Here is a 24,668-nt window from a genome sequence, read left to right on the forward strand (position 1 = left end):
AGAGAGAGTGTTTGAGCAGGAGCGGGATGAGGCGGGTGGAGTCCGGACACAGCGGAGCGAACCCGGCTATTAAACATCACTCAGGATCACTGCGGCTTCGGTTTAATATAGTCAGACCCTCAGAGACTAAACCAGGAATAAATTACAGCTCTTCACAGAACAATACTCACTTCTACACGGCAGACTAGCACTTTCTTCCTCAGGATTTTGTCTCGTTTCCACTCCAGTGCAACCAGCATATCAACATTCTCAGGATACGAAAGATATAAGAAGCAAAATAAGAACTAATATCGGTCAGGGTCAGAACTATACTTTCATTCAAAGGGAAAGCGAGGTTATTCTTCTGACCCCATATCAGATATTTGTTTAAAGCACAAACTCAAGTTCAAGGCATTTAGCATCTCCTGTAAATGTCTCTTCTTGATTTAATAATTGTTTGATTTTTAGTATTTGTATTCTGCACTGAAACGGTCACAGCCTCTAAAATAAAGCTCCTTTATTGGCATCGATGTTTCCACGAAGAGCCTTTAACATCCATGAATCTTTCCAGTCCACAAAAGCTTCTTTATAGTGGAAAATCTTTAGATTATTAGTTTCTTTTAGGAACAGATGACTGGAAGGTTCTGTGGCGGCATCACTGCAAAAACCCTTTAGGAACTTTTATTTTTAACAGTGTAAAAGATATTTATTTGTTAGTTCATACATGATCCAGCTCGGCTCCCGAGGCTCTGCGTGCTGAGACGGGAGGTCTCTGGGTTCGGTCTCGGCACTGATGAAGACGACGGTTAATGAGTTTAATCAGGCTCAGTCATTACAGGGCAGATCCCGACACGCTTCCTCTCCACATCAGGATATTCCTCGCACACGTGAGTGTTATGACTGCGCTCAGGAAGAAGAACAGAAGCGGCTGATTTCAGTGAAAACACACGCGCTGATGAGAGAAAGTTGATCAGATATGAGAACTGAGCTGGACGATGACATCACGGTTTTCTCCAGAGCGGCTGTGTATATAAATGAACTAAATTAATAACTTTCTTACAGCAAAAATGACCCATCACTTAAGCTGGACTGTGACGCTATTTTCTTCTAGACACAAACTAACGGTTATCTCTGTAAATCTGCTTTGAAACACTCAGTGTTGTAAAAAGCGCAGTATAAATAAAGCTGACTCGACTTGAGACAGAAGCTGAAGCGCAGGACAGAAGTGCCAGAAAAACACACTGAGGTTTGTGTAAAGACTGGGCAAGCCTGCGTTTCTCAGGTTATTTACGGCAGGACTCAAGACTCTGTGGCTTTAGAGATCGTGTCGAGCGAGAGTTTACTCTACAGCAAGAGGAAGGCAGGAGACACTACAAAAATATACTTGGAGAACGTTTTGCAAACATTTCTATTAATTCAATTCAATTCACATTTATTTGTACAGCGCTTTTAATAATACACATCGTTTCAAAGCAGTCCACATTACAGTTTACAGTGTTCTTTCATCAGAGGAAACTGTCTAAGTTATGCATTTCAGAAATGTACATATACAAATCACAGTTAGCTAAACATGTATTAATTTAAACAATATAATAATAATAAATGATTATGGTTAACAAAAATTATGAAAACTTTATTAATGTATGTTCTTTGAACGTTTGAAACTTTTTTCTTGGTTATGTGAACGTTTAAGGAAACATTAACATTGTATCATTCTTCAAACACAAGCTGTATTAACGAACGCTAAATTAACGAACGCTCTATTACTGGATGAACGTTTGTTCATAACTTGACGACAGTATGTTCCCTGTTCGCTGAGATATTCTGAGATAATCTGTGACATTCTGTGATATTTCTGAGATATTCTGAGATATTATATGACATTCTGAGATATTCTGTGTTATTCTGAGATATTCTGAGATATTCTGTGATATTCAGTGATATTCTGAGATATTCTGAGATATTCTGTGATATTCTGAGATATTCTGAGATATTCTGTGATATTTTGGGATATTCTGTGATATTCTGAGATATTCTGAGATAATCTGTGATATTCTGAGATATTCTGAGATATTTTTGGATATTCTGTGATATTCTGAGATATTTTGGGATATTCTGAGATATTATGTGATATTTTGGGATATTCTGTGATATTCTGAGATATTCTGAGATATTATATGATATTCTGTGATATTCTGAGATATTCTGAGATATTATATGCTATTCTGAGATATTCTGTGATATCATATGATATTCTGAGATATTCTGTGATATTTTGGGATTTTCTGAGTTATTCTGAGATATTCTGAGATATTTTTGGATATTCTGTGATATTCTGAGATATTCTGTGATATTTTGGGATATTCTGAGATATTCTGTGATATTCTGTGATATTCTGAGATATTCTGAGATATTTTTTGGATATTTTTGGATATTCTGTGATATTATGAGATATTCTGTGATATTTTGGGATATTCTGAGATATTCTGTGATATTCTGAGATATTCTGAGATATTCTGAGATATTCTGAGATATTATATTATATTCTGAGATATTCTGAGATATTATATGATATTCTGAGATATTCTGTGATATTATATGATATTCTGTGATATTCTGAGATATTTTGAGATATTCTGAGATATTATATGATATTCTGAGATATTCTGTGATATTATATAATATTCTGAGATATTCTGTGATATTATATGATATTCTGTGATATTCTGAGATATTCTGAGATATTCTGTGATATTATTTGATATTCTGAGATATTCTGTGATATTCTGTGATATTCTGAGATATTCTATGATATTCTGAGATATTCTGTGATGTTCTGAGATATTATATGATATTCTGTGATATTCTGAGATATTCTGTGATAATCTGAGATATTATATGATTTTCTGAGATATTCTGAGATATATGATATTCTGTGATATTCTGAGATATTCTGTGATAATCTGAGATATTATATGATTTTCTGAGATATTCTGAGATATATGATATTCTGTGATATTCTGAGATATTCTGTGATAATCTGAGATATTCTGAGATATTATATGATATTCTGTGATATTCTGAGATATTCTGTGATATTCTGAGATATTCTGTGATATTTTGGGATATTCTGTGATATTCTGAGATATTTTGGGATATTCTGTGTTATTCTGTGATATTCTGAGATATTCTGTGATATTCTGAGATATTCTGAGATATTTTGGGATATTCTGTGATATTCTGAGATATTCTGAGATATTTTGGGATATTCTGTGATATTCTGTGATATTCTGAGATCCCGCCAGAGAGAAGCCAGGAGACAGACGTCTGAGACGCAGCTGATGTTTTTCCACTGGAATCACGTAATTACATGCGATTAGAGGACAAGCTCGTTTTAGCGCATGCTGCTATTCCTGAATCTGACATTAATCACACAGTCTATGGAATATTTAAGAGTCTCATGATGGAAGGGTTATTTTCTCCAGTCACGTTTAGAAACGCACAGTTAAGAGGAGCAGCGGAACAACAGGAACCTGAAATCTCACACTGACGCTGATGAAACAAACAGAAGTCAGCCGTTTTCTGTGAGGGTTGGTGATTTAAGGCAACAGTGATGTTCAGGCGGTCTGGTGTTGGTGTTCAGCTGCTGTATCATGTCCAAGTCTGGATCATCTGCTAGTTCAGTTGGTCAACCGCCTAAACCGACCACTGACCAAGTCGGATCATCCATGTAAAAGTTATAGTAGCAGAATATTCCTTTGAACCTGTTTTTTAGATTAGTCTAGATTAGTCCAAGTTGTAAAAACTGCACAAATCAGCACACGAATCAGCAAAAGAATCGGCACATGAATCAGCAAAAGAATCGGCACACGAATCATAAGAACACGAATCCGCACACGAATCAGAAAACGTATCAGCACACGAATCAGCAAAGGAATCGGCACACGAATCAGCACACAAATCATCAGAACACAAATCCGCACACGACTCAGCAAAAGAATCCGCACACGAATCAGCACACGAATCATCAGAACATGAAATCATCAGAACACGAATCAAAACATGAATCATTAGAATATAAATCAGAAAATTAATCATCAGAACACGCCAGTTCATTACATACTCACCGATACACACGTGTGTCATGCTGTCCTGCTGAAGGGAATCCCAGCATGCCACAGGCCACACGACTGCTGCTCTGGTCCCAGCCCCACTCACACACCTGCCTCCATTTCCCAGCATGCTTCACTTCCACCACGCCCTCTGTTACCATGGCAGAGTTTCGTGTGGCGGCGAGAACGGGCCGGAGACGTACTTCCTCCAGCTGGACCGATGCAGTGAACTGAGAGAGAGTATTTTTTTAAGTATTAAATGTATCAGTATTTTTTATAAAAAATGCAGCCTTGGTGAGCAGAAGAGACTCTTTCAGAAACAGTAACCCTCATCCTTCCCTCACGGGTCAAAATGACCCGAAGGCCTTAAATTATACTTTTTTTTTTTTTTTTTGTCCAGAAAGCTTATTTTATTTCATTTTGATAATATTTTTTCTATTTTTAATGAATTTTTTGTGGAGATTTTGATATTTTTTATTTACATTAAAATTACTAGATTTGATCAATAAATAATAAATAAATAGTAAAATAGTAATCGGGTCAAAATGACCCGAGGGAAGGATGAGTTCTGACCTGCTCGTCTGTGTTGGTGAAGTCCAGATCCATCCTGTTACTGTGCTGCGGCTCAGGACTGTGAACCGGCTCTGGTCTCTCAGGAAGTCTGGTGTTCTGACCGCGTGTCACTTCCTGTGTGCGTCTGAACGAGGCCCGGCTGCGCAGGAAGTCTGGCAGCTGGTGTCCGCGTGGCAGGCCGTTAGCGACGCTCTCGAGCCCGTTCCTGCGCAGCTGAATCTGGTGTCCGTGGATCTGAGGAGAGGACGGGCCCTGGCTGCTGCGTTGGAGCCCGATCTCGTGGCCACGCTGGCGGGGTGAACTGGCGGGTGAGCTGGCGGGTGAACTGACGGGTGAGCTGGCAGGTGATCTGGCGAGAGTGTTCGAGAGCTGGCTGGAGGGCTGAGGTGGAGAAGCTGGACTTGATTCTTGGTAACGTGGGATGTGACCCTGGTTGGGACGGTCCGGACTGCAAATGACACCCAGATCTTCAGCGTGAGTGCAGTCGGTCACACCCCAACCATTAGACCGACAGTCCGACAGTGAGCTCTCGCTGCCAGAACACGAGACATTATCCAGCCAAATCGGGCCTGAACAGACGGAGAGCCAGCAATATAAGCTATACAGTTATTCAGATCATTATTCAGATCAGTTCAATCCGTTCTATATTACATTATAATCAGGGTTTGAAATGATCACCCGCCAACCCACCAAATCAACTGTGGTGGTTAACACGGTCAAATCACTAACCAATTTGGCGGGTTACTTATGTTTACTCACTTTGCTGGGGAAGTTAATGTAAACCAAATCTGTGCAGATTTAGTGTAAATACTCAAATCGTGAGTCATCATGATGTATTAAATATAGCGTATTGCGTAAAATCTGCTCATATCTGGCTTACTTGAACACACACGTCACTACGCAACAAATATCGGCGTGCTTGTTCATTTAAACTGAAGCAAAAGCGAAGATTAAAAAGCATTTGGTTAACAGAAAAGACATTTTTAATTTAAAACATCCTACATTTTTTGGTTGTTCTATTTACTGTATTGATCTGTCCACCTAAAATATGTTTTTGTTGAAAAGGATGAGGATGAGAGGAAGGGAGGAGATGGCTGGAATGGATAAGAGGATTTTGTTTAAATGAGAAATTAATGCATGCGTCACACTGTGGTTTCCTCAGGAACAGACTGAAGACTCCAATTATAGATACAAACTTTAATAACTATTCTAGAACAAGCTGACAGGCAGAGAAAACACAAACACAACTGAGATTGTACAAAGACTGAAAGAGAGAGTGCATCTCAAATAGCAAACAGAAATGAGATAGCTAATCATAGACAGCTGGGACAAATAATTGAGTAAACTCATAATGATAGTAACCACAGAAACGAAGAAGTGGCGGGAAAAGAACAAAGGAAAACAGGAACCAATCAAAACACAAACATGCACTGACACGTGACACATCCGCGCCCTCCCGGTAGGCGCGTCCTCGCGCCATAAAACATCCAAAGGGGTGGGCGTCCTGGAGGCTGACGAGGGCGTAGCTTTGGCAGAACGGGGCGCCTCAGGACAGTGGCATCAGTTCAGGGAACCGGCGGCTTGGGAGACCATGAAGGAGCCGATAGAGGGAGGAGCCATGGTGGAGAAAGGGCTGAGGACTCCAGTGGGATGACTGATGGAAGCGGAGCAGGTGGAAGAGGAGACCAGGGTGTAAAAGGAGAGCCGACGAGCCAAGGCGATGCTGAGGATCCGGAGGGACATGGCGATGCAGACGGCTCTGGCGAACACGACAGGCGGGGATCCAGAGGGCCGCGGTGGATCCGGAGCGACAGAGGACCACAGTGGAGCTGGAGGGAGTGAGGAGCCCAACAGAGCCAGAGGGACGAAGCAAAGCCGGAGGAGAGCAGTCCTGAGGCGAGGGTAGGTCGACGAACGACCAATGCGGAGCCAGAGGGACGAGGGAGCCAGGCGGAGCTGGTGGACTGATGGGCCACGGTGGAGATGAGAGCCAAGGTGGAGTTAATGGACTGACGGGCTGAGGTGGAGACCGGGGATCCAATGACCATGATGGAGCTGGAGACTGAAAGACCCATGGCGAGCCCACATCACTGGTGTTAGAATGAGGGTGAGCTGAGGGACTACTAGGAAGCAGCGGAGGTGGGGACGAGCAAATGATGGGAGGAGGTGGGAGAGAGGCTGGGTGGGAATATGGAACTGACAGATAGTTCCAGGCAGACAGATAAAACATGTGATGAGGAAGACAGGGTATTTCAGTGTTGAAGTCTAATAAATCCACTTCCTCTGGACGAGGACTGGGACAGGAGACTCAAGCGCGGTGGTGGCCATCTTAGCTGAGGGCTCAGAAGTGGCGGCCATCTTGGCAGAGGGCTCTGGCGTGGCGGCGGCCATCATGACAAAGGGCTCTGGCATGGCGGCGGCCATCTTGGCAGAAGGCTCTGGCGTGGCGGCGGCCATTTTGACAGAGTGCTCTGGCGTGGTGGCGGCCATCTTGACAAAGGGCGCTGGCATGGTGGTGGCCATCGTAAGACAAGACTCTGGAATGGACTCTGAGATGGACCCAGTGGGGTTAGTGGGTTAGTGGGGTGCGGGAAAGTCCTCGATCTGGAACAGGGTCCTCAAGATGTTATTTTCGAGGGAGCTGGAAATGGTGAGCCAGAGGAATTCCCTTGAAAATTCTAAAAGGTTGTGGCTGTCCTGAGCCACGGAGATGAACACTACCCGTTCATCCATTTGGGTTGGTCCGATCTTCTGTCACACTGTGGACAGGAACAGGCTGAAGACTCTGATTATAGATACAAACTCAAACTGTAATAACAGTACTCTAGAACAAGCTGACAGGCAGGGAAAACACATAACACAACGGGGAGATAGGACAAAGACTGAAAGAAAGGGTGCATCTTAAATAGCAAACCGAAACGAGATAGTTAATCATACACAGCTGGGACAAATGAACTCATAATGATAGTAACCATAGAAACAAAGGAGTGGTTGGAAAAGAACAAAGGAAAACAGGAACCAATCAAAACACAAACTGAAAGTCCAAATATGCACTGACACGTGACATAATGAAATACAAATTTTATTATATATAAATGTTAGGGTATTTTATTTTATATATAGCTGTGACGTAGTTTATCTGTTTTTTTGGCTAGTAGAAGTTCGGAATGGCCGGTAACTTAAAAATTTAGTAGCCAAATTGACCAGTGAGTGAAAAAGTTAATTTCAAACCCTGATTCTAATGATATTTTTCTTGGCAATGATGAATCATTCACAACAAGAACAGGAACATGAAAGAAGTCACTCGAACTCTGATCTTACCACGCCCCTCGCCGAACTTTGCGCTGTGAGCCCAGGTGAGTCCCCGGGAAAAGCCCAGTTCTCGACACACCACATTGGCCAGTTTGATGTTGACCTCGTCGTCACACACGGTTCCCCACTCGCCGTTATAAAACACCTCCACGCGACCCTCGAACTTGCTCCTGCCGCCCACCAGGCGCACCTGGACTCCCGGAGCGGCGAGCCAGAGCGGGGCGAAGACACTGAGGAGCAGCAGCTGGAAGAGCATCTCGGATCCCAGCGGATGAGTTCAGAAACCAACCTTCTCCAGCTAATGACCTGCTAGCAGCAATTAAACCAAAACACAGAGCAGAGAAGATAAAATACAGCACAGTTCAACCAGAAGTGAAGAGTGCAGCTCCACTGGGGATCTGAGCCAGAGCAACACTGGAAATATGAGCTTCTTCCTCAGTGTGTGTGTCTTGGTTTCCAGCACAAATATCTAAACAGCACTTTGGTGCTCTTCGGCACTCTTCCAAAAAAAAATTAAATAAAAAATCTGTAGAATTTTTCTCTTCATCGGAATGGTACGAAACTTGGTAAAGGTTTTGCCACTTTCTTTGTGAACATGGACATGACATGACAATCATGGACATGATTCGAAAGGTTAAATGCTCCTGAAATCAATAGTCACACTTGTGCTCCTCGCGGTCAAAATGTCGCATTGGAAATGATTGGACACAAAGTTCCTCTAGTGGAAGCGTTTGGTACTGCAGCCGAACAACATCTCACTGAAAGATGATTTTTTGAGATATCAACCTCAAATTTTTACCACTACTTGTTTAGATGTACGGCTTTGATTTTCTCACAGTTTTAGAGTAAAATTTTCATTACAATAAACGTAAAATTCTGTAACTTTTTTTAAGTTTAAGTTTAATCTGCCAAGTGTCGTCTTTGAAGAGATCAAACTTCATTCTGTCGCTCTAAAGCGTTCAAGATTTACCACAGTTTAAGTTGGAAATTTACTTTTCAGGTCTATGCTCAAAACGTGAATAAATGGATTATAAATACAGCAGAAATATAATTTTGTTCCATAAAATCCCCTAAAAATACAAAACATTAAATAAAAAACATTATCGAACTAAAATATAGTACATTCATTTCATTGAAATAAAATAATACATTTCAGTTTTTGACTGACACATGAAGAGCACCAGACATACATTTACTGGAGATGCAAGATGGCTGAAGATCAGTCTTGTTACTGAAGAATTAAGTATGTTTAAATATCTGAAACAATCTTGTTTTTCCTTTGAATTAAGATTATTTTTCCTGACTCCGTTGGCAGATATTTCTTCTTGTTTGAAGCACTTTATTTTGATCAGTATATCAGAAAACAAGACTTATTATCAAAAGTCAGTGTAGCTCCTGATGTAAATCTTTATTTAGGAATGTTTGTACTGGAACACAAGGCAGAAATAATGAGGAAGAGCATCATTGCCATCGATGTGAAATCACAGCATGTGTGTGTATTTCAATGGTCTGAGAGGCCGTAATCGTCACATTTACAGATGTGTGTTGTGTGTTATATATCAGCAACCAGAACAAAACCACAGGCGTATAAACCCACACACACACATTCCACTGAAACACTGATAATTAGCACTGAGAACTGCAGCGCTTCGACTCTAAAGGTCACGGCAGATTGAGAATTAAAGTGATAAAACCTTCTGTCTTCATTTAGAAGATGTTGAGATGTGTGATTTTTTTTTTCACACATTGAAAGTTGATGGACATCAATGTTGCTTGATGCCCAATATTCTTCAAATTTTCTTTGTGTTCAGCAGAAAAAAGTAAGTCATGAGGAAAGAGTGAATAATGACATAATCATAATTTCTGTCTGAACTGTCTCTTCGACTTTAAAAAGAGTGAGAGATTTTGATGCACAAATAGACTTTTAGTCATCCTAGTGAATCTAATAAAAACTGAGAGACACCGAGAGATGAGAGAAAACTATCAGAGAAACCAGCTGACAAACACACACAATCAGATAAAGAACTTAATATCTGTGATCAATAGAGGAATGAGAGGCTTTACACTCACCTGTCCGAGCGGCCCGTGTGAGCGGACGAGAGCAGGAGAACGACTGAGAGTGTGTGAGACGGAGAGAGAGAGTTAAACCTCTGACCACAAGCTGCTTCTCTCTCTCTCCCTCTCTCTCACTTTCTCTTTTTTTCTTCTGGTTTATGTAAAGTCAAGCGATTTATTTTTTCACTGAATTGTTTCATAAAGTGCACTTTTAAAGAGACACACTCACTCTGAATCTTCCCTCAACTCAACATACAGCACCATTTCTGAATTAATTTTGACATATTTTTCACTTACTGAAGACACATTGATGGAGGTCAGAAGATCACAGAGACGTAAAGGTGCAGAACACACCTGGGAAAACACCTGGAAAACACATAGGAACATGCTAAAAACACATTGGCATCACACTAGCAACCTAAAGTTAAGGTTCTCTCAGAGTAAAATTAACAGAACGTTCACTCAAACTAGAAAAAAACATTAGCACAAAAACATTATACATCGTTCATGGAACGTTTTCCTGAAACATCTCAGTTGGACGTTCATCTAATGTTTTTTAAATGTTGCTACTTGTTTCAGAACGTTCAGAGAACATTAAAAAGTAACTTTCCCATAATTTTTGAAGAATGATACATTTCCTTAATGTTCACATATCTAAGTTAGTTTTTTTCAAAGATTTAAGTACATTCAGAAATACTATTTTCATAACTTAATGAGAATGTTAGCAAAACGTTCGTGTTGGCTGGGACGGTGAGTCCCTGAAACCCCTGAGAACACGATCTGTGATCTACATGTGTGGGTTTATGATGTGTCATCAGCTCAGTGTGTGTGTGTGCTGTGATTGAACACTGGGAGCTCTGGCATGCGTCCACACCCAAAATGAGTGTGTGAGAGAGAAATGAACACGCTTTCTCTCCAGCGAAGAGCAGATGATCTCGGATCACGTCCTACATGTTTCCATCTCAAACCCTCGGCACGAGACGTGTGTGATAGAGGAACAGAAGCAGACTGACATCACACTTCAAACTCAGTGACTCATTTACAAGTCACCGCAGACGAGGGGTCTTAAAAGTGATGCAGACTATTAATGGAGCCACAGATGCAATAACCAGCCTTTTTTTCTTTAAGTCATTTGTATAAGTAGCACTTAAAATGAATGATTGTTCCATTTGATGTCTTGAACAGTGGTTATGTTGGTAGCGGTGGCGTCCTCTGCTGGTGACTGCAGATCTGCACTCATACACTCATTATTTAACACTGCTGTGTGTTTTTGATGTGACTCGTTTACAGTGACGCTTCACCGCAGAATAAACGAGGCTCAGCCCGTTTTAACAGCCTACGACTGCAGACGCCACCCAACTCGCATTCAATGAAAGACTCGTACGGACTTCTTCAAATCCTCGTAACATCTTACGCTGTTGCAAAGATGAGAAGAGATCAGTGCATATAAACTAGCTACACAGTTAAATCAATACAAATACACATAAACTGCTATAGGATTATTGTGACCCTGGACCACAAAACCAGTCACATGGGTACATTTTTCGAAATTGAGATTTATTCATCTGCTGAATAAATAATCTTTCCACTGATGTGTGGTTTGTTAGGATAGGACAATATTTGGCCGAGAGACAACTACTGAACATCTGGAATCTGAGGGTGCAAAAAATAAATAAATCGAAACATTGAGAAAATCTCCTTTAAAGTTGTCCATTTATGTTCACGATTGTGCTGCATTCACTCACAAAAATAAATGTTTTATATATTTACGGTAGGAAATTTACCAAAAATCTTCATGGAACATGATCTTTACTTAATATCCTAATGATTTTTGGCACAAAAGAAAAATCAATAATTTTGACCCATGCAATGTCTTGTTGGCTATCGCCACAGATACACCCGTGTGACTCGGGACTGGTTTTGTGGTCCAGGGTCACATATCAGAAAAGATTAGAAGAATCAGTCCAATAAATAGAAACCGGACTCAATTCAATTCATGTCTTTATTATGTTATTAAATTAGACAGTTTTGGCTGAAAACACATGAAAATGATACAGTAAATGATTACAGTAATTGTCATATATTAAACAATACTCTAAGTTTATTTCTGCTGGTCAGAGGTCAGTGTTCATCAAAAGTTGAAACACTTGCCGCTGGTTCTGAGTGGGTTCAGGTCTGGCAGGTCAATATTGCAGGTCATTCTACAGATAGTTACAGCGATTCTTGTCTTAAATTGACTGAACAGCCTGGCTCCTGAATTCTGAACGCAGCGAAAAGCTCCTGGTCCTCAGGGAAAACTGCATCAAACATGTACAAGAGTTTCATCTGTGGGCTCAAGCTATAGAAGCAAACAGAACCAGCCTCCCGGTCCAGGAACACGCCGAGTTTCCTGACGGACTCTGTTTGAACTGATACAGTTTTCTGGTTGTGATGAGCCTCACATACACTATCTAAGCAATATAAACTCCATGACATATCATTGCGTCCCAGATGCACTCGATCACCCGCTCCCTTCCTCTCGATTCCCTCACAGGCCACGCCCACGTGTATGTCTGGCCCAATCACATCCACCGTGAAGAAGCAGCGCTCGGACAGCGCCGGCCGGCACAGGACCTGGTTGCACTCATCAAATCTCTCGGCATTATCTAGAAACTGCTGTTTCTCCCTCCGACGAGTGGCCACAGTGTTGCTCTCGTTCAGATGGAGGTGTCCGTTAGCCGTCTGAGGGTCAAAGGTGAGCGTGACGCCGTCTAAAAAACAGATTTATTAGATTAACATCAACAATTATCAAGCGGTTCCCGTCAGCATATGCATGTGGGTAGAGGACATAATGTACTTCTGGGAAGTCATGTGTTACATCCCTTTCGGTGTGTTTCTGTGTTTTATTCTGTTGTGGAACGTGTTTGTTTTTTGTCCCGGACGAGCCCCCAATGTCACGTTACGCCCTGTCTAGGTCAAAGGACAAACATTTTATCGTTTTTTTTTTTTTTTTTTTTCATGTTACGTCCTTTGACCTATACGGGGCGTCACACATGCTTTTTTAAATCATTTGAGATGGAATAATTCATTCATAATTACACTGGCAGGTTTTTATGACCTCATGTTAATTTAGAGAAACACATGAAATATCTGCATGTCTATTAAAATGAAATAGAAAAGTTGTTAAAAATGGTAAAGCCTTTACAGCATCTACAAATACATATCAGGTTTTAGCCTACAATCTTGATGGTGATTTGAAAACAGTAATGAGCATGTTTAAACTCACATTTGTCGAGTCCTGGTTGGTGACCGCAGACTCCTCCAGTTCTAGTCAGAGAAGAGTGGTAAGAGTATAAGCACACTGTTATACAAGAACTTAAACATGAATATTATACTCTGAATGACAACATAACCTTATAAAACTCATACACTAAACAAGTACATAGTGCATCGTTTAAGTCCATCTGGGACACAAGTCATGCTACAGTACCTCAGTGAGCACAGGTTTAGAGTTTCCTGTCCGATGTTTCCAAGATTATTATACCGCAGATCCAGCTCTTTCAGAGATGAACAATTGGCTTTCAAAGACGACACCAACTGATGAACTCCTTCTTTAATCTGACAGCCTGAAAGTCTATGAAGCAAAAGCAGTTTTTTCAGATCAGCCTTCGTCTGTGTTTAGACCCTGTTGTTTGCGGGCTAGCAGGGCTCGACAATAAGAACTAGTGGAAAAGTTTACAAATTGCACGTCTTGTGGCGAATTTAAACCATTTGAGTGTTCTTCTATCTTCAGTGAGCATCCTCATAAACACAGTCAGTTATTTCTTAAGTGAACGAAACAGTCCAGAAAGAAAATGCTTGTGTCAATTTATTAGGTTCACGCATGAGATCTTTAAGGCCGCATTTACACTGCAGGTCTTGATGCCCAGTTACGGTTTGTTGGCTGATTTTTCTGATGACCATTAAAAGTGACCCATATCCAATATCTGCATTTACACTGTATAAATGAACACTTGGCAAAACAACCAAAGGTAGACATACTGACTCGGAAAAGCTCAGGCAGAAAAATAAAGTAAAAACAGCGCGATTTGCAATGGATGCAGATGAATTGATAATACAAGCTTTGGCTTTCCGTACCTTCTTTAAAGGTCATCACAACATTGGGTTGAAACTTTGTCCTGCATTGCGCCATTGAAAAGAGTCATGTGATCACGGTTGGTGTCCACCTGATTTGACGTCATCGTCGCTTTTTCAGTGACGATGACTTGCATTGCTGGGAATATCCGATCTGTCCGCTTACATGGCAGACGCAAATGCAGGTATTCGGTTCATATCAGATTTATTTCCACATGACGGAATGAATGAGGCCTTAAACCGATTTGAGAATATCGGAATCCATGTGCTTTTTTCCTGCTCACACGTTCGTGGTCATATCCGATCTGTGCCACATGGGAGCGGAACAATGGAATTGGGTCACTTGAACCATGTAATGTAAATGCGGCCAAAGTGACAGCAAACCTGCTTTTTGTTTATTTGATCTGCTCATTGTTTATTTGTTCATACTTTATTACTGACTGTTTACTTATCCTTATAATGTTTATAATATTTTTATATTTAATAATGTCTGAAATTTATATTAGTTAGGCTAGTAGATTTTGATGAGGTATTTAAAATTTCAGTGGTATCTAATTAATAGAACACAAGGTTACATGGATCAAAAAGAATTATAAAACAATAACTTTGTGGTTAAAATGTGAGCCACCGGGCCAGTAGAACAAATCCTCAGCGTTGAGCCCTGGTTAGTTTGACTTACTTCAGAACTTCAAGATGACAGTTTGCGCTCTGCAGTCCAGATGAGAGTATCTTCACTCCTGAGTCGCCTAGAGGATTGTCGCTGAGCTCCAGCCATTTCAGATTCTTATTTTCTCCTATAAGCACATCTCTGATCAGCTCCATGTCCTGACTCTGGAGGTCATTGTGGCTGAGGTTCAGGATCTGAATCTGGCAGTTGGGATCACAGAGCGCAGTGGAAAGATGGTTCAGAGCGGACCGTCCCAGATCATTGTGACTCAGATCAAGATGAATCAGGTGAGAGTTTGGTGACGTTAGGTAACACGTCAAGATCTCACAGTGCTGCTCTGTAAATCCGCTTCCTTTGAACCTGTCAGTGATGCATTCAAACGTACATTCAGCTTTAACCAAGAACATCATATGATACATTTTAAAGACATTTACTACATCTTAATACTTACTGAGCCTTTCTGAAGCTTGTGATGGCTGGGGAGAATCTCTGAAACCCTTCTAAAGTGATGTTGTACTTCCTGAGGTCAAACTCATCGTGTTTCATATCTGACATTACAAACTGGTAAGCCAGAAGCGTGCACTTGAACAGCGTGAGGGGCTCTTTGGACCGCGAGCGTTCGAGATCTCGCATCTCCTGCAAAAATGACGTGTCCTTGAGCTCAACGAGACAACGGACAAGACTAATGCATCTCTCAGAGGACAGGCCTTTCCTCCTCAAAGACTTAATGTACGTGGTCACCTTCTTGTGACCATCTGAACCACTGGGCCATGATGGAGGCAGGAGTCCTTTGAGTAGATCTCTGCTGGAATTGACAGAAATCCCAAAGAGAAAACAGATAAAAAGATCCAAGTGTCCATTTTCACTTTTCAAGGCCACATTAATCACATCTTTGAGAAAATCACACAAATTAGACTTCTGGTTCTTTTTAGCTCTTATTAAATTCAGGGAGTCTTGGTTTCCTGATAGAAATGCGTGAAACACAAACAAGGCTGCAAAGAATTCCTGGACACTGAGATGGACGAAGGTGAAAAGTTTTGTCCTGATATATCCATATTCGCACTCTGTGACACAGGTAATGACACCAGGATATTGAAGCGCTTCATCAACAGTGATCTTATTGCTCATCAAGTCTTCTTCTCTGAAGACGACGTTCTGTTCCTTCAGCTGCAAGTATGCCAGCTGTGCCAGTTTCATAATCAGCTCTCTGTGCTGCTTGAGAGCGTCTTGTTGTGACATTTTCCCTTGATATTTTTCATGGCTCAACCCGGTCTGAATGAGCAGATAGTGGATGTACATTTCCGTCAGATTTGAGGGCATTCTCCTATCTTTATTTTGTCTTGTAATTATGTCTTTAAGAACAACCACTGAAATCCAACAAAACAGAGGTATGTGGCACAATATCCACAGGCTCTTCTGAGACTTTAGGTGACAGATGATGTCTTGGAATAGCTTTGGATCCTCAAGGTGCTTCCTGAAGTACTCCTCCTTTTGCTCGTCTCTGAATCCTCGGATCTGTGTGATGTATCCACGTAAGAAGATCTCCCTCGGAAGCTGTCCAGCTGCGACCGGCCGGCTGGTGATCCACAGGTGAGCGGATGGAAGCAGTTTTCCTTGTAGAAGGTTTACAAGAAGGACATCCACTGTGGCTTCTTTAGTTCCGACAAAAGGCTGCTTTGAAAGTTCAAATCCTTTTTAAATTCATCTAGACCGTCTAAGATGAACAGAACTTTCCTTGCACAGATCCATTCAGAGATTTGTATCGCCTCTTTTAACTCAGGGCAAAAGACACAAAGCAAGTCAAATAGACTCTTTTCTGCTTCAAGCAAGTTCAGATTTCGGAACGGCAGCAGAAACACAAGCTCTAGATCTTGATTGGCTTCTCCGCTCGCCCAGTCAAGGACAAACTTCTGAACGGTGATTGTTTTCCCAATTCCAGCAATTCCTTTAGTTAAAACGGTCTTCATGGCTATATCTGTGGGCGGCTGAAGGATTTCCTTGTAATTTATGAGTCTCTGAGCTGATGTGTTTAAATCATGTGTCGTCTCGATCTGCCAGATCTCATGTTCTCTGTTGATGGGGTCAGTCTCGTCATTGATGATAAACAGTTCAGTGTAGATCTTGTTTAGAGAGACCGACTGTGGTGCACTTCCCTCCAAAGTCCTCTCAGCGTCAAGCAGCATTCTTGATTTCATCTCAATCCTTACATTCTGAAGAATTTCTAAAAATCAGGACAAAGTTGGAAAGTCATATTATTAACAGGAGCATCACGCTTATGAATGCACAGTGTTCTACAACAAGAGATCTTACCATGTTCGTTTACTGAGGTAGAGTGAGACACCAGAGGCTGAAAAACAAAACAAAAAATACTCATACATAAATATATATAACATACACAAATAATTTCTTAATTAGCAACTGTTTCTTAAATGATCAGACACTTACCACATTGATCTTAACATCACCATCTATATAGTTTCCTACCATGATTGGAGCAACTATTGTCCCACCATTCCTCTGATCAATTGTGAAGTTATGCTGATTAGGGTTCTGAATTAATGGCTGTCCGAATGATGTAGAATTATTATTATTATTATTATTATTATTATGCTGTCGTTGTGGAAGGTTGTTAGGCTGTTGATTTGTCATGATTCCAGAATGTGCACCATCTGTTAAAAAAAAATTAACAATTAAATACACAACCAAAACCATGTAAATATTATAGTAAAGCTTATTGAAGATTGAGAAACATATTGACTACTAACAAAGTAAATTATAAATCTTTTCCTACGTTTGATAATCTTTTTTCTGATTTTTTTCACTATGGACTTGATCCTTTTTAATGCTTTTTTCTCTCCATATTCATTCTGTAGTTTCTCTACTGTGTCTTCCAACCTCCCTGTTGCTCTTCTCCAGCTGTGTTAACCAAAGACAAACAGTTAGAAGAATAAAATGTATGTACAATAGCAAAAATTATAGTTGGTCATTAGTTGTTAGGGTTAGATATTCCTGCAGACACATTCATACACCTGTTAACCTGTTTTCATTTAGCATACACCAGAGTTCAAACATTCACTTTTTCAAAGGCCAGATAAGCTCATAAATATGGCAACCAAAGCCAAACGGAGAAAGGCAGCCAGAAATAACAATATTCTTCATATAACACGCCAGTTCAAAGTCAATGAATCGGCTGATGCTGCTGGTGTTAGAGCACATGATGGACAGTGAACAGACGCACAGAAGGTTAAACCAGTTAAAACAATAGTCTCCGTTGAATTGGTGGGTGAATGGTAAATGGTTTGTGAATCAGTCTGAATGATTCGGACAGTTTACTCGCATACTGAATCGTTTGGGTGTCCAGTCCTGCTCCAGCCCTCAATTACACACTCCTGAACCAGCTAATCAAGGTCTTACTGGGCATACTAGACACATTCAGACAGGAGTGTTGGGGCGAGTTTGAGCCGAACTCTGCAGGACAGTGGCCCTCCAGGACCGAGTTTAGAGCGTTTTCTCTCAGTAAAACACGGTATACGTGAGATCGATAACGAAACCCCTCTGGACGAGTATTTTCCCTCCTCTATCCTGCATGCTATCATTGGGATCAATTGCAAAGGTATTTATTTATTGCACAGCACTAAAATCTTCTCATCTGAGCTGTCATTGGTCTGTCACCGTTCACTAATGTCAAAATGTTTGAAATGACCAATCGAATCAAAGGAGGCGGGCTTTATGTTCACAGGAGCCGCTGAGAGCGAATTCCAGCTGATAACGGTCATAAAGTGCGAGATAAGGTGCAAGTAGCTTAACTAAACATTTCATATCTGATATAGCTGTTTTGAGAAATGTTAAACAACGACAAAAATAATCAGGCAAACTAATTAACTTTTTTCTAATTTCACCATTTTGAACTTAAAATAGGCCTATATAATATATGTGATTTAATGTGAGAGGAGAAGAAACAAATAACAGAGCCATTTTCATCATATTAGGCATAAGATTAATAATTTTGTGAATTAATTTAATAAACATATTTACCTAACATCCATAGCCTTCAGTAAATTAAGGCTAGACAAGAACAACAAAGTTCCTTTTTAAAAGTCAGTAAAGCTGTTACGCCACACTAAAATGCCCTTGGACAAACTACATTAGGGCTCAGATCCAGATGTTTAAAGTGTCTGGCTCCGTCCCCTGCTCTAGTTAGAACTTTGGAGCGCTTAAAAGTGTGGGGCTCAAAAATAAGTGTCATTTGGAACTCATTTATAGTTATTTTTATTAAAAAATATGTTGATAATGATTAAAATCTTCAGTGCCCTTCGAAGGCACCATTTTAGATAGTTTGGCATGCAGGGATTGTGTGTCCATATGGGAGTGAGAGAGAGTGTCTGGTGCTCAGTAATACATTCTACAAGGATATAAAAATATAAAATATTTCTTCATTAAATGCCTAATTCTTTCTATTCTTTAATCCACTCACAAAATAGTTTTTTTTTTTTTTTTTTTCAATTCAACCTCTGGATACTGCGTCACTCCCACACACTTCATCACCCACACACTTCATCACCCATACACTGACACAAACCGCATCGTAATCGCATAATATCAATATCACCTGCTCAAGAACTTGATGTTGAGTTTCTTCTGTATTAAATAGCGAGTCTTCTCAGTCAGATCGTCGCAAGACCTCAGGAATCCTCTCACACTGCTCGTGTTCACGCGCTCCATCGCTCTCTCTGTGTGTGTGTGACTCGAACGATTCAAACTTCCAGAAAGCGCGCCAACAGCAGATATGACGTCACGCGTCGAGCGGGCGTTCGTAAAAAACGCTTTCGATTCACTTCAAAAAAAATATTTAGGCTACATTAACTTCCGTCTTCAGCATCTGATGATTCCCGATATTATGGTTACTTTCCTTTATGACTCTGTTTTTCGGTTCAGCATTTAATATCAAATTAGAGGTTATGGTTTTATTGTTTTACACTCCTCAAAGCGCTTTCTGTTTGCTTTAAACAAGCGACTTTTTATTTTAGATTTGATAGAGTATTTTATATTACAGCGAATTTTGTCCAGCTGTTTAATACAGATGTGAATTTGTTTGATCATTTCAATGCTAAAAACTCTAGTTTTTATTAAACCAATGTGCTTCGACATTAAGTGGGCTAATTGTTGAGTATGATCTGAAATATACTAAAGCAACAGCTACAATTCAAACAGACAATGTGTGTTTCAGGACAAAACAACGAGTTTATTCTTCATGATAAGTCTGTTCAGTGTTCTTACAGCAACTCCTCTAAAACACCACAGAGCAAAATTAAACACTGAAAGAAAGAGGATACTTTTATTTCGATTAATTTGTATTTTAATATAGTCCTATTGTTTTAATAATAATAAGGTTTTATCTACACATCGCTTTTGTAAACCTCTAGTATTACCCAGAGATCAGCTGTGGTGTTTCCTTCAGTCACCAGCAGATGGAGACAGATGACAGACAGCGTCATCACTACAGCGCATGCGCAGAACACACACGCACGCACGCACGCACACACACACACACACACACACACACACACACACACACACACAGGGTGCGATTTGCCGGGGGGGATGCGTGGGATTTCCCCCTTTCTGGTCAATGTATCCCTGCCTCTGCTTAATTATTTTTATCCCCAGTGGGGATAAATTTATCCCCCCCTCAAAGTGATCAGTGCTACTACACTAGTGGCGAGGCGGATCACAAAACGTATCACGGATCCGTGGTTTGATTAAAGTCCATTTTATTTTAAAATGCGCTACTTTGACTGGCTCCGCGCAGCCTCTATCACCACTCTGAAGACTTGCTCAATTTCCCGCCCACGGCGCTATATGATTGGTTACACCTCACGAGTAATAGCCTATCAACACTTGCGAGACGGCTGCAGGTCTTTTTTTACGCCGTATATTCAGCATATTACTGAAGCGGGAATAAAAATCACAATCTGATTATCTGTTTCTATGATGACAAGCAGGGTTAGTGTCCCAGTCACACCACTGAGAATGGCCGAAGTTACACATACGGTGTTTTAATCAATTGAGACTAAACGCAAAGGTTTTTTGATTACTCACTCACTCTTGAGTTTCTGGCGCGAGTGATTTCAATGTAAAGACGCGTTTACGCGCGTCTAGAGGTCCTGCGGCGCGGTAGACGCGAAGCCCGAATGAGGCGAATTGACTTTGTCGGCCCTGCCCGACACGTTAACTGTAATCATGAGCCCGAGCCCGATTTATACCCGTCCAGAGAGAGAAGTTTTACACACATTTTTTTTAATACGTGGGCCGTTATAACCAGGTGGCCCCAGGGAAGTTGAGATGAAGCAAAGATGAAGTTGACGATCGCCATCTCCGTAGTGAATGCACATATATGGAGAAATGCATGAATTACATCAGAGTGTTGCCTATTTCTTTTCGTTTTAAATTGTTTCGTTTAAAGACATTTCAAGCTTTCTTTAGATATATTTCTTACTATTCTCTGTGTGAGGCATACACTGAGTTTCGGTTAATTTATGATGAGATGCGCAGTGCAAGTGACGGGGCGCGCGGGCGCCTCCATGATTAGCCTATAGCCTATGTCTGCTATATTTGCTTCTTAAATACATGCAATTCGTTGATGAAAAATGTATTAAAATTAAGATACAATTTATACAAAACGAAATTCACTTTAAAGAAAGGCTTTCTACAAAACAAAACATAATGAAGTGGTCAAAATCATGTCTGACCCACTCCAAGTCTCCCGATATACTGCACATCCTATCTTCGTGCTGTTCACTTTTCATAATCAACATAAATGAAAAAAAAAACAAAAACATTATAATATTTTAACAAATATGCAACTAAATTTATTTAGTTATTTATTTATTAAATTTATTATTTAATGGCTAGGCTACAACACATAGTAGGCCTACAGAATCTCTGTACAAATTTCTGCACATTCATTTACTGCTTCTGAATTTTACACACAAGTTGAAAGGCATTTGTTTGTGCATAGTAAAACATATCTGCAACATTTATCAAGTTCACGGATAATTGTGCGTGCATTTATTAATTATTATCTTAATTAATAATGCAACAAGGACAAATCATGGTAACTGTCTTGTTTGTTTATTCAGAATGAAATGGATCGCAAATGGATCCGAATGAAGAAATGTAAAAAAAAAAAAAAAAAAAAAAAAAAAACGTGGACAATGATGAACACAGAAAATAAACATGAATGAACTTTGGATGAACTTTGGATGGCCTAGGAGGAGTAGGCCTAGTAGGCTACAACTCTAATTCAACAAGGTTTTAGAATATAGAATATTTTTTAAACAAAATAAATATTTTTAAAGTTTATTATCCCGGGCCCGGTGTGATGCGTGCGAGTGGAGGAGACGCTGAACATGACATGTGACGTGTTGCATTTTGTAACACAAGTGCTGGATCAAGGGCCCGGCCCAGGTCGGGTCAAGTTCAGCTCGGGCAGAGAATCTAAGCTCTGATTTATCTGATCCTGTCCATTAGCTTTGATCCATGTACGGCTTTTCAGAATGTCACCAAGTAGCCTAAATATTTATGTAGCCTAATTTTTCAGCGCGAAAACTCTAGCTAGCTAGCTGGGAACAATGAAAAGGGTCCAGAGCAGCAAATGCAGTGAATGAAGTTCATGTTCTCATGGTTTCAAAACATCCCCCCCTCTGTTTTTTTCACAAATCGCACCCTGCACACACAGATGGACCTCTGAGCGCATATGAGTGACAGATGTCAGTCATTTTCATCTTCTGAACATATGCTGTCATGGACATCCAGCAAAGTGCAGATTTGGTCCTTTAACCCATTAACGTTCTGCTCAGAGTTTGGTTTAGCATTAGCACACTGATAAACTCTGTTTAGGTGTGTTATGATGTTATGACACATATCCAGTTGGTGTCGCTGTGTTTCCGGTCCGCGCCCAACGGTCCAGAGCTGTTCTGTTCTGGCGGGAAGTTCTGAGGTAAGTGAAACAGTCTGACACCACAGTAAAGCATTTAAATATTTCTGTTATATTATAGTTTCAAAGGTCTTACTGAACAAAATTATGTAATTTGATACAACAATAAAAAATTCAATAAGGGTAAAATCATTTTCTAAAAACATGCTTTATCAAATGGTACGTTTTTCATTTATTGTAGAAGTAGCTAAAAGCTAAAGCTAAAATCAGCTATCTGCTACGAAATAAAAAACAGCTGATCATTTAATGTTGTTAATATGACATTCAATTTTGTTATGTCCTATGTGTGTGTGTGTGTGTGTGTGTGTGAGAGAGAGAGAGAGAGAGAGAGAGAGAGTGTGTGTGTGTGTGTGTGTAGACTACTTAACACACACAGTAAAAAAAAAATCCTAGTTTTAGGTAATGTCAAATTTACCTAAATTTTACCATTTAATGGTAAAGGTAGAGAAACTAAAAAAAAAACGTACATATTTACAAACTTTTATGATAGATACGATTAATCGTGATAAATCGATTTAATATACATATACAATATTATTGTTAGCTGAATTGCACTGAAAGTATTAGTATGTTTTTTAAAGCAACACTAAGGAACTTTTCCTCTTGGGGCGCCCTACAGGTTGGAAGCGGAATTGTCCATTACCGCTGTCGTGAATAATTTAGCCTACCGTCGCACACGCGCTCGCTGTTATCCAGCACCGGCTTTGGAATGAACGATGTCCACAGACAAGGTAGAGTATGTTACATGATTTCATGAAAGTATGATGTATTTCGACATCAGAAACGAAGAAAAACTAAATAATGACTATTGTAACGCTTGACGTTAAGCAAGTCAAATCTGTAGTTTTCTTATGTCTCCTTCGAACTACAGAAACGCGACCCGGTTTGATAAACTTGCATACTGTGGCTATAGCAGATATAAGGCTGCAAAGCGAATCCAGAAGTGTCTTTCACCCTGTTACGACTTGATGAACCACTGAAACCTTTTTGGAAACATTTAGGGGTGTCCATGGTTAACCGATTAACCGATTAACCGTAAAAAATTGCGTAACTGAGTGAAACATTTTGCTCGGTTAAGTGACGTCAATGCCGTGCATTGAATTTAGTTGTAATACATTTTTGCACCACCAGAGACCCCTAGAGCGCTCCCAGACATTTGTAATGTCCACAAGAAGTAGTCATGACCAGTTTTCTAATATGAAGCGGGCAAAGAAAGCGCGCGTCCGAGAGTGAAGGTAGTGCGCGAGCCAGAAACAAACATAGTATCCGCGCCACAGCTTTACCCAGTCTATGCTTTACCCCAGCAGTTTCACCCCGTGCATGCGCAGTTTCATCACAACAGTTTTTCCGTTTACCGTTACATTAACCCATACAATTTGTATTATGCATTTCCTAAACATGTACTTGCTAATCAAACACTTTATATGAACAAACTACTAATCTATAAAACACAATCGGTCTTCCGACCTTTTACTATTGTGTTGATGTGCGCGAGGGAGAGAGAGATACAGCGCTCGAGTTGTTTGAAGGCGGTGAGAGTGCGCGCGCGCGGCCGGGGCTCTCTCTCTGTTTGTTCTTATGCGACATGTCCCACCCGCAAATTACGCCTATCTCGGGGTTGCGGCGCGCACACTTTGGTTAACCGAGTATTAACCGCTAAGGGCCTCGGTTAACGGTTAATGAAAAACTTGAAAACGTGCAGCCCTAGAAACATTATTTTAAGGTAAAAAATGTTCCTTAGTGTTGAGTGGTTTAATAGATGCTTTATCGCCAGTAGAGGAGCATGTTTGACCGTTTAGAGACACACGTGTTGTAATGACAGTCATACGTGACGAGTGCATCTGTGAACGCTGATCAGACC

At 40.4% G+C, this 24,668-nt stretch overlaps 1 protein-coding gene and 1 pseudogene across 2 annotated transcripts in view; both read right to left on the reverse strand.

Annotated features, from left to right (window-relative positions):
* The window catches only part of LOC308685443 (lysyl oxidase homolog 4), a 30,100-nt gene extending 20,018 nt beyond the window's left edge, over nucleotides 1-10,082 (reverse strand). Inside the window, exons 1-4 of the mRNA XM_081357216.1 lie at nucleotides 10,047-10,082; nucleotides 7,986-8,282; nucleotides 4,665-5,233; nucleotides 4,107-4,321 (exon numbers count right to left, since the gene is read on the reverse strand). Of these exons, the coding sequence (XP_081213342.1) occupies nucleotides 4,107-4,321; nucleotides 4,665-5,233; nucleotides 7,986-8,232 (1,031 nt within the window). The 5' untranslated portion in view covers nucleotides 8,233-8,282; nucleotides 10,047-10,082. The remainder of the gene's footprint in view (nucleotides 1-4,106; nucleotides 4,322-4,664; nucleotides 5,234-7,985; nucleotides 8,283-10,046) is intronic.
* Nucleotides 9,905-17,298, reverse strand: LOC308685750 (protein NLRC3-like; annotated as a pseudogene). Its single transcript has 10 exons — nucleotides 17,257-17,298; nucleotides 17,122-17,158; nucleotides 15,263-17,032; nucleotides 14,824-15,171; nucleotides 13,501-13,644; nucleotides 13,297-13,337; nucleotides 12,270-12,781; nucleotides 10,261-10,397; nucleotides 10,047-10,089; nucleotides 9,905-9,928 (listed from the first exon to the last, which is right to left on the reverse strand). The product of its transcript is annotated as a protein NLRC3-like (transcript).
* Between the last annotated feature and the right edge of the window lie 7,370 nt (nucleotides 17,299-24,668).

This window comes from Scardinius erythrophthalmus, assembly GCF_964197995.2.
Source record: "Scardinius erythrophthalmus genome assembly, chromosome: 25".
NCBI classification, from domain to species: Eukaryota; Metazoa; Chordata; class Actinopteri; order Cypriniformes; family Leuciscidae; genus Scardinius; species Scardinius erythrophthalmus.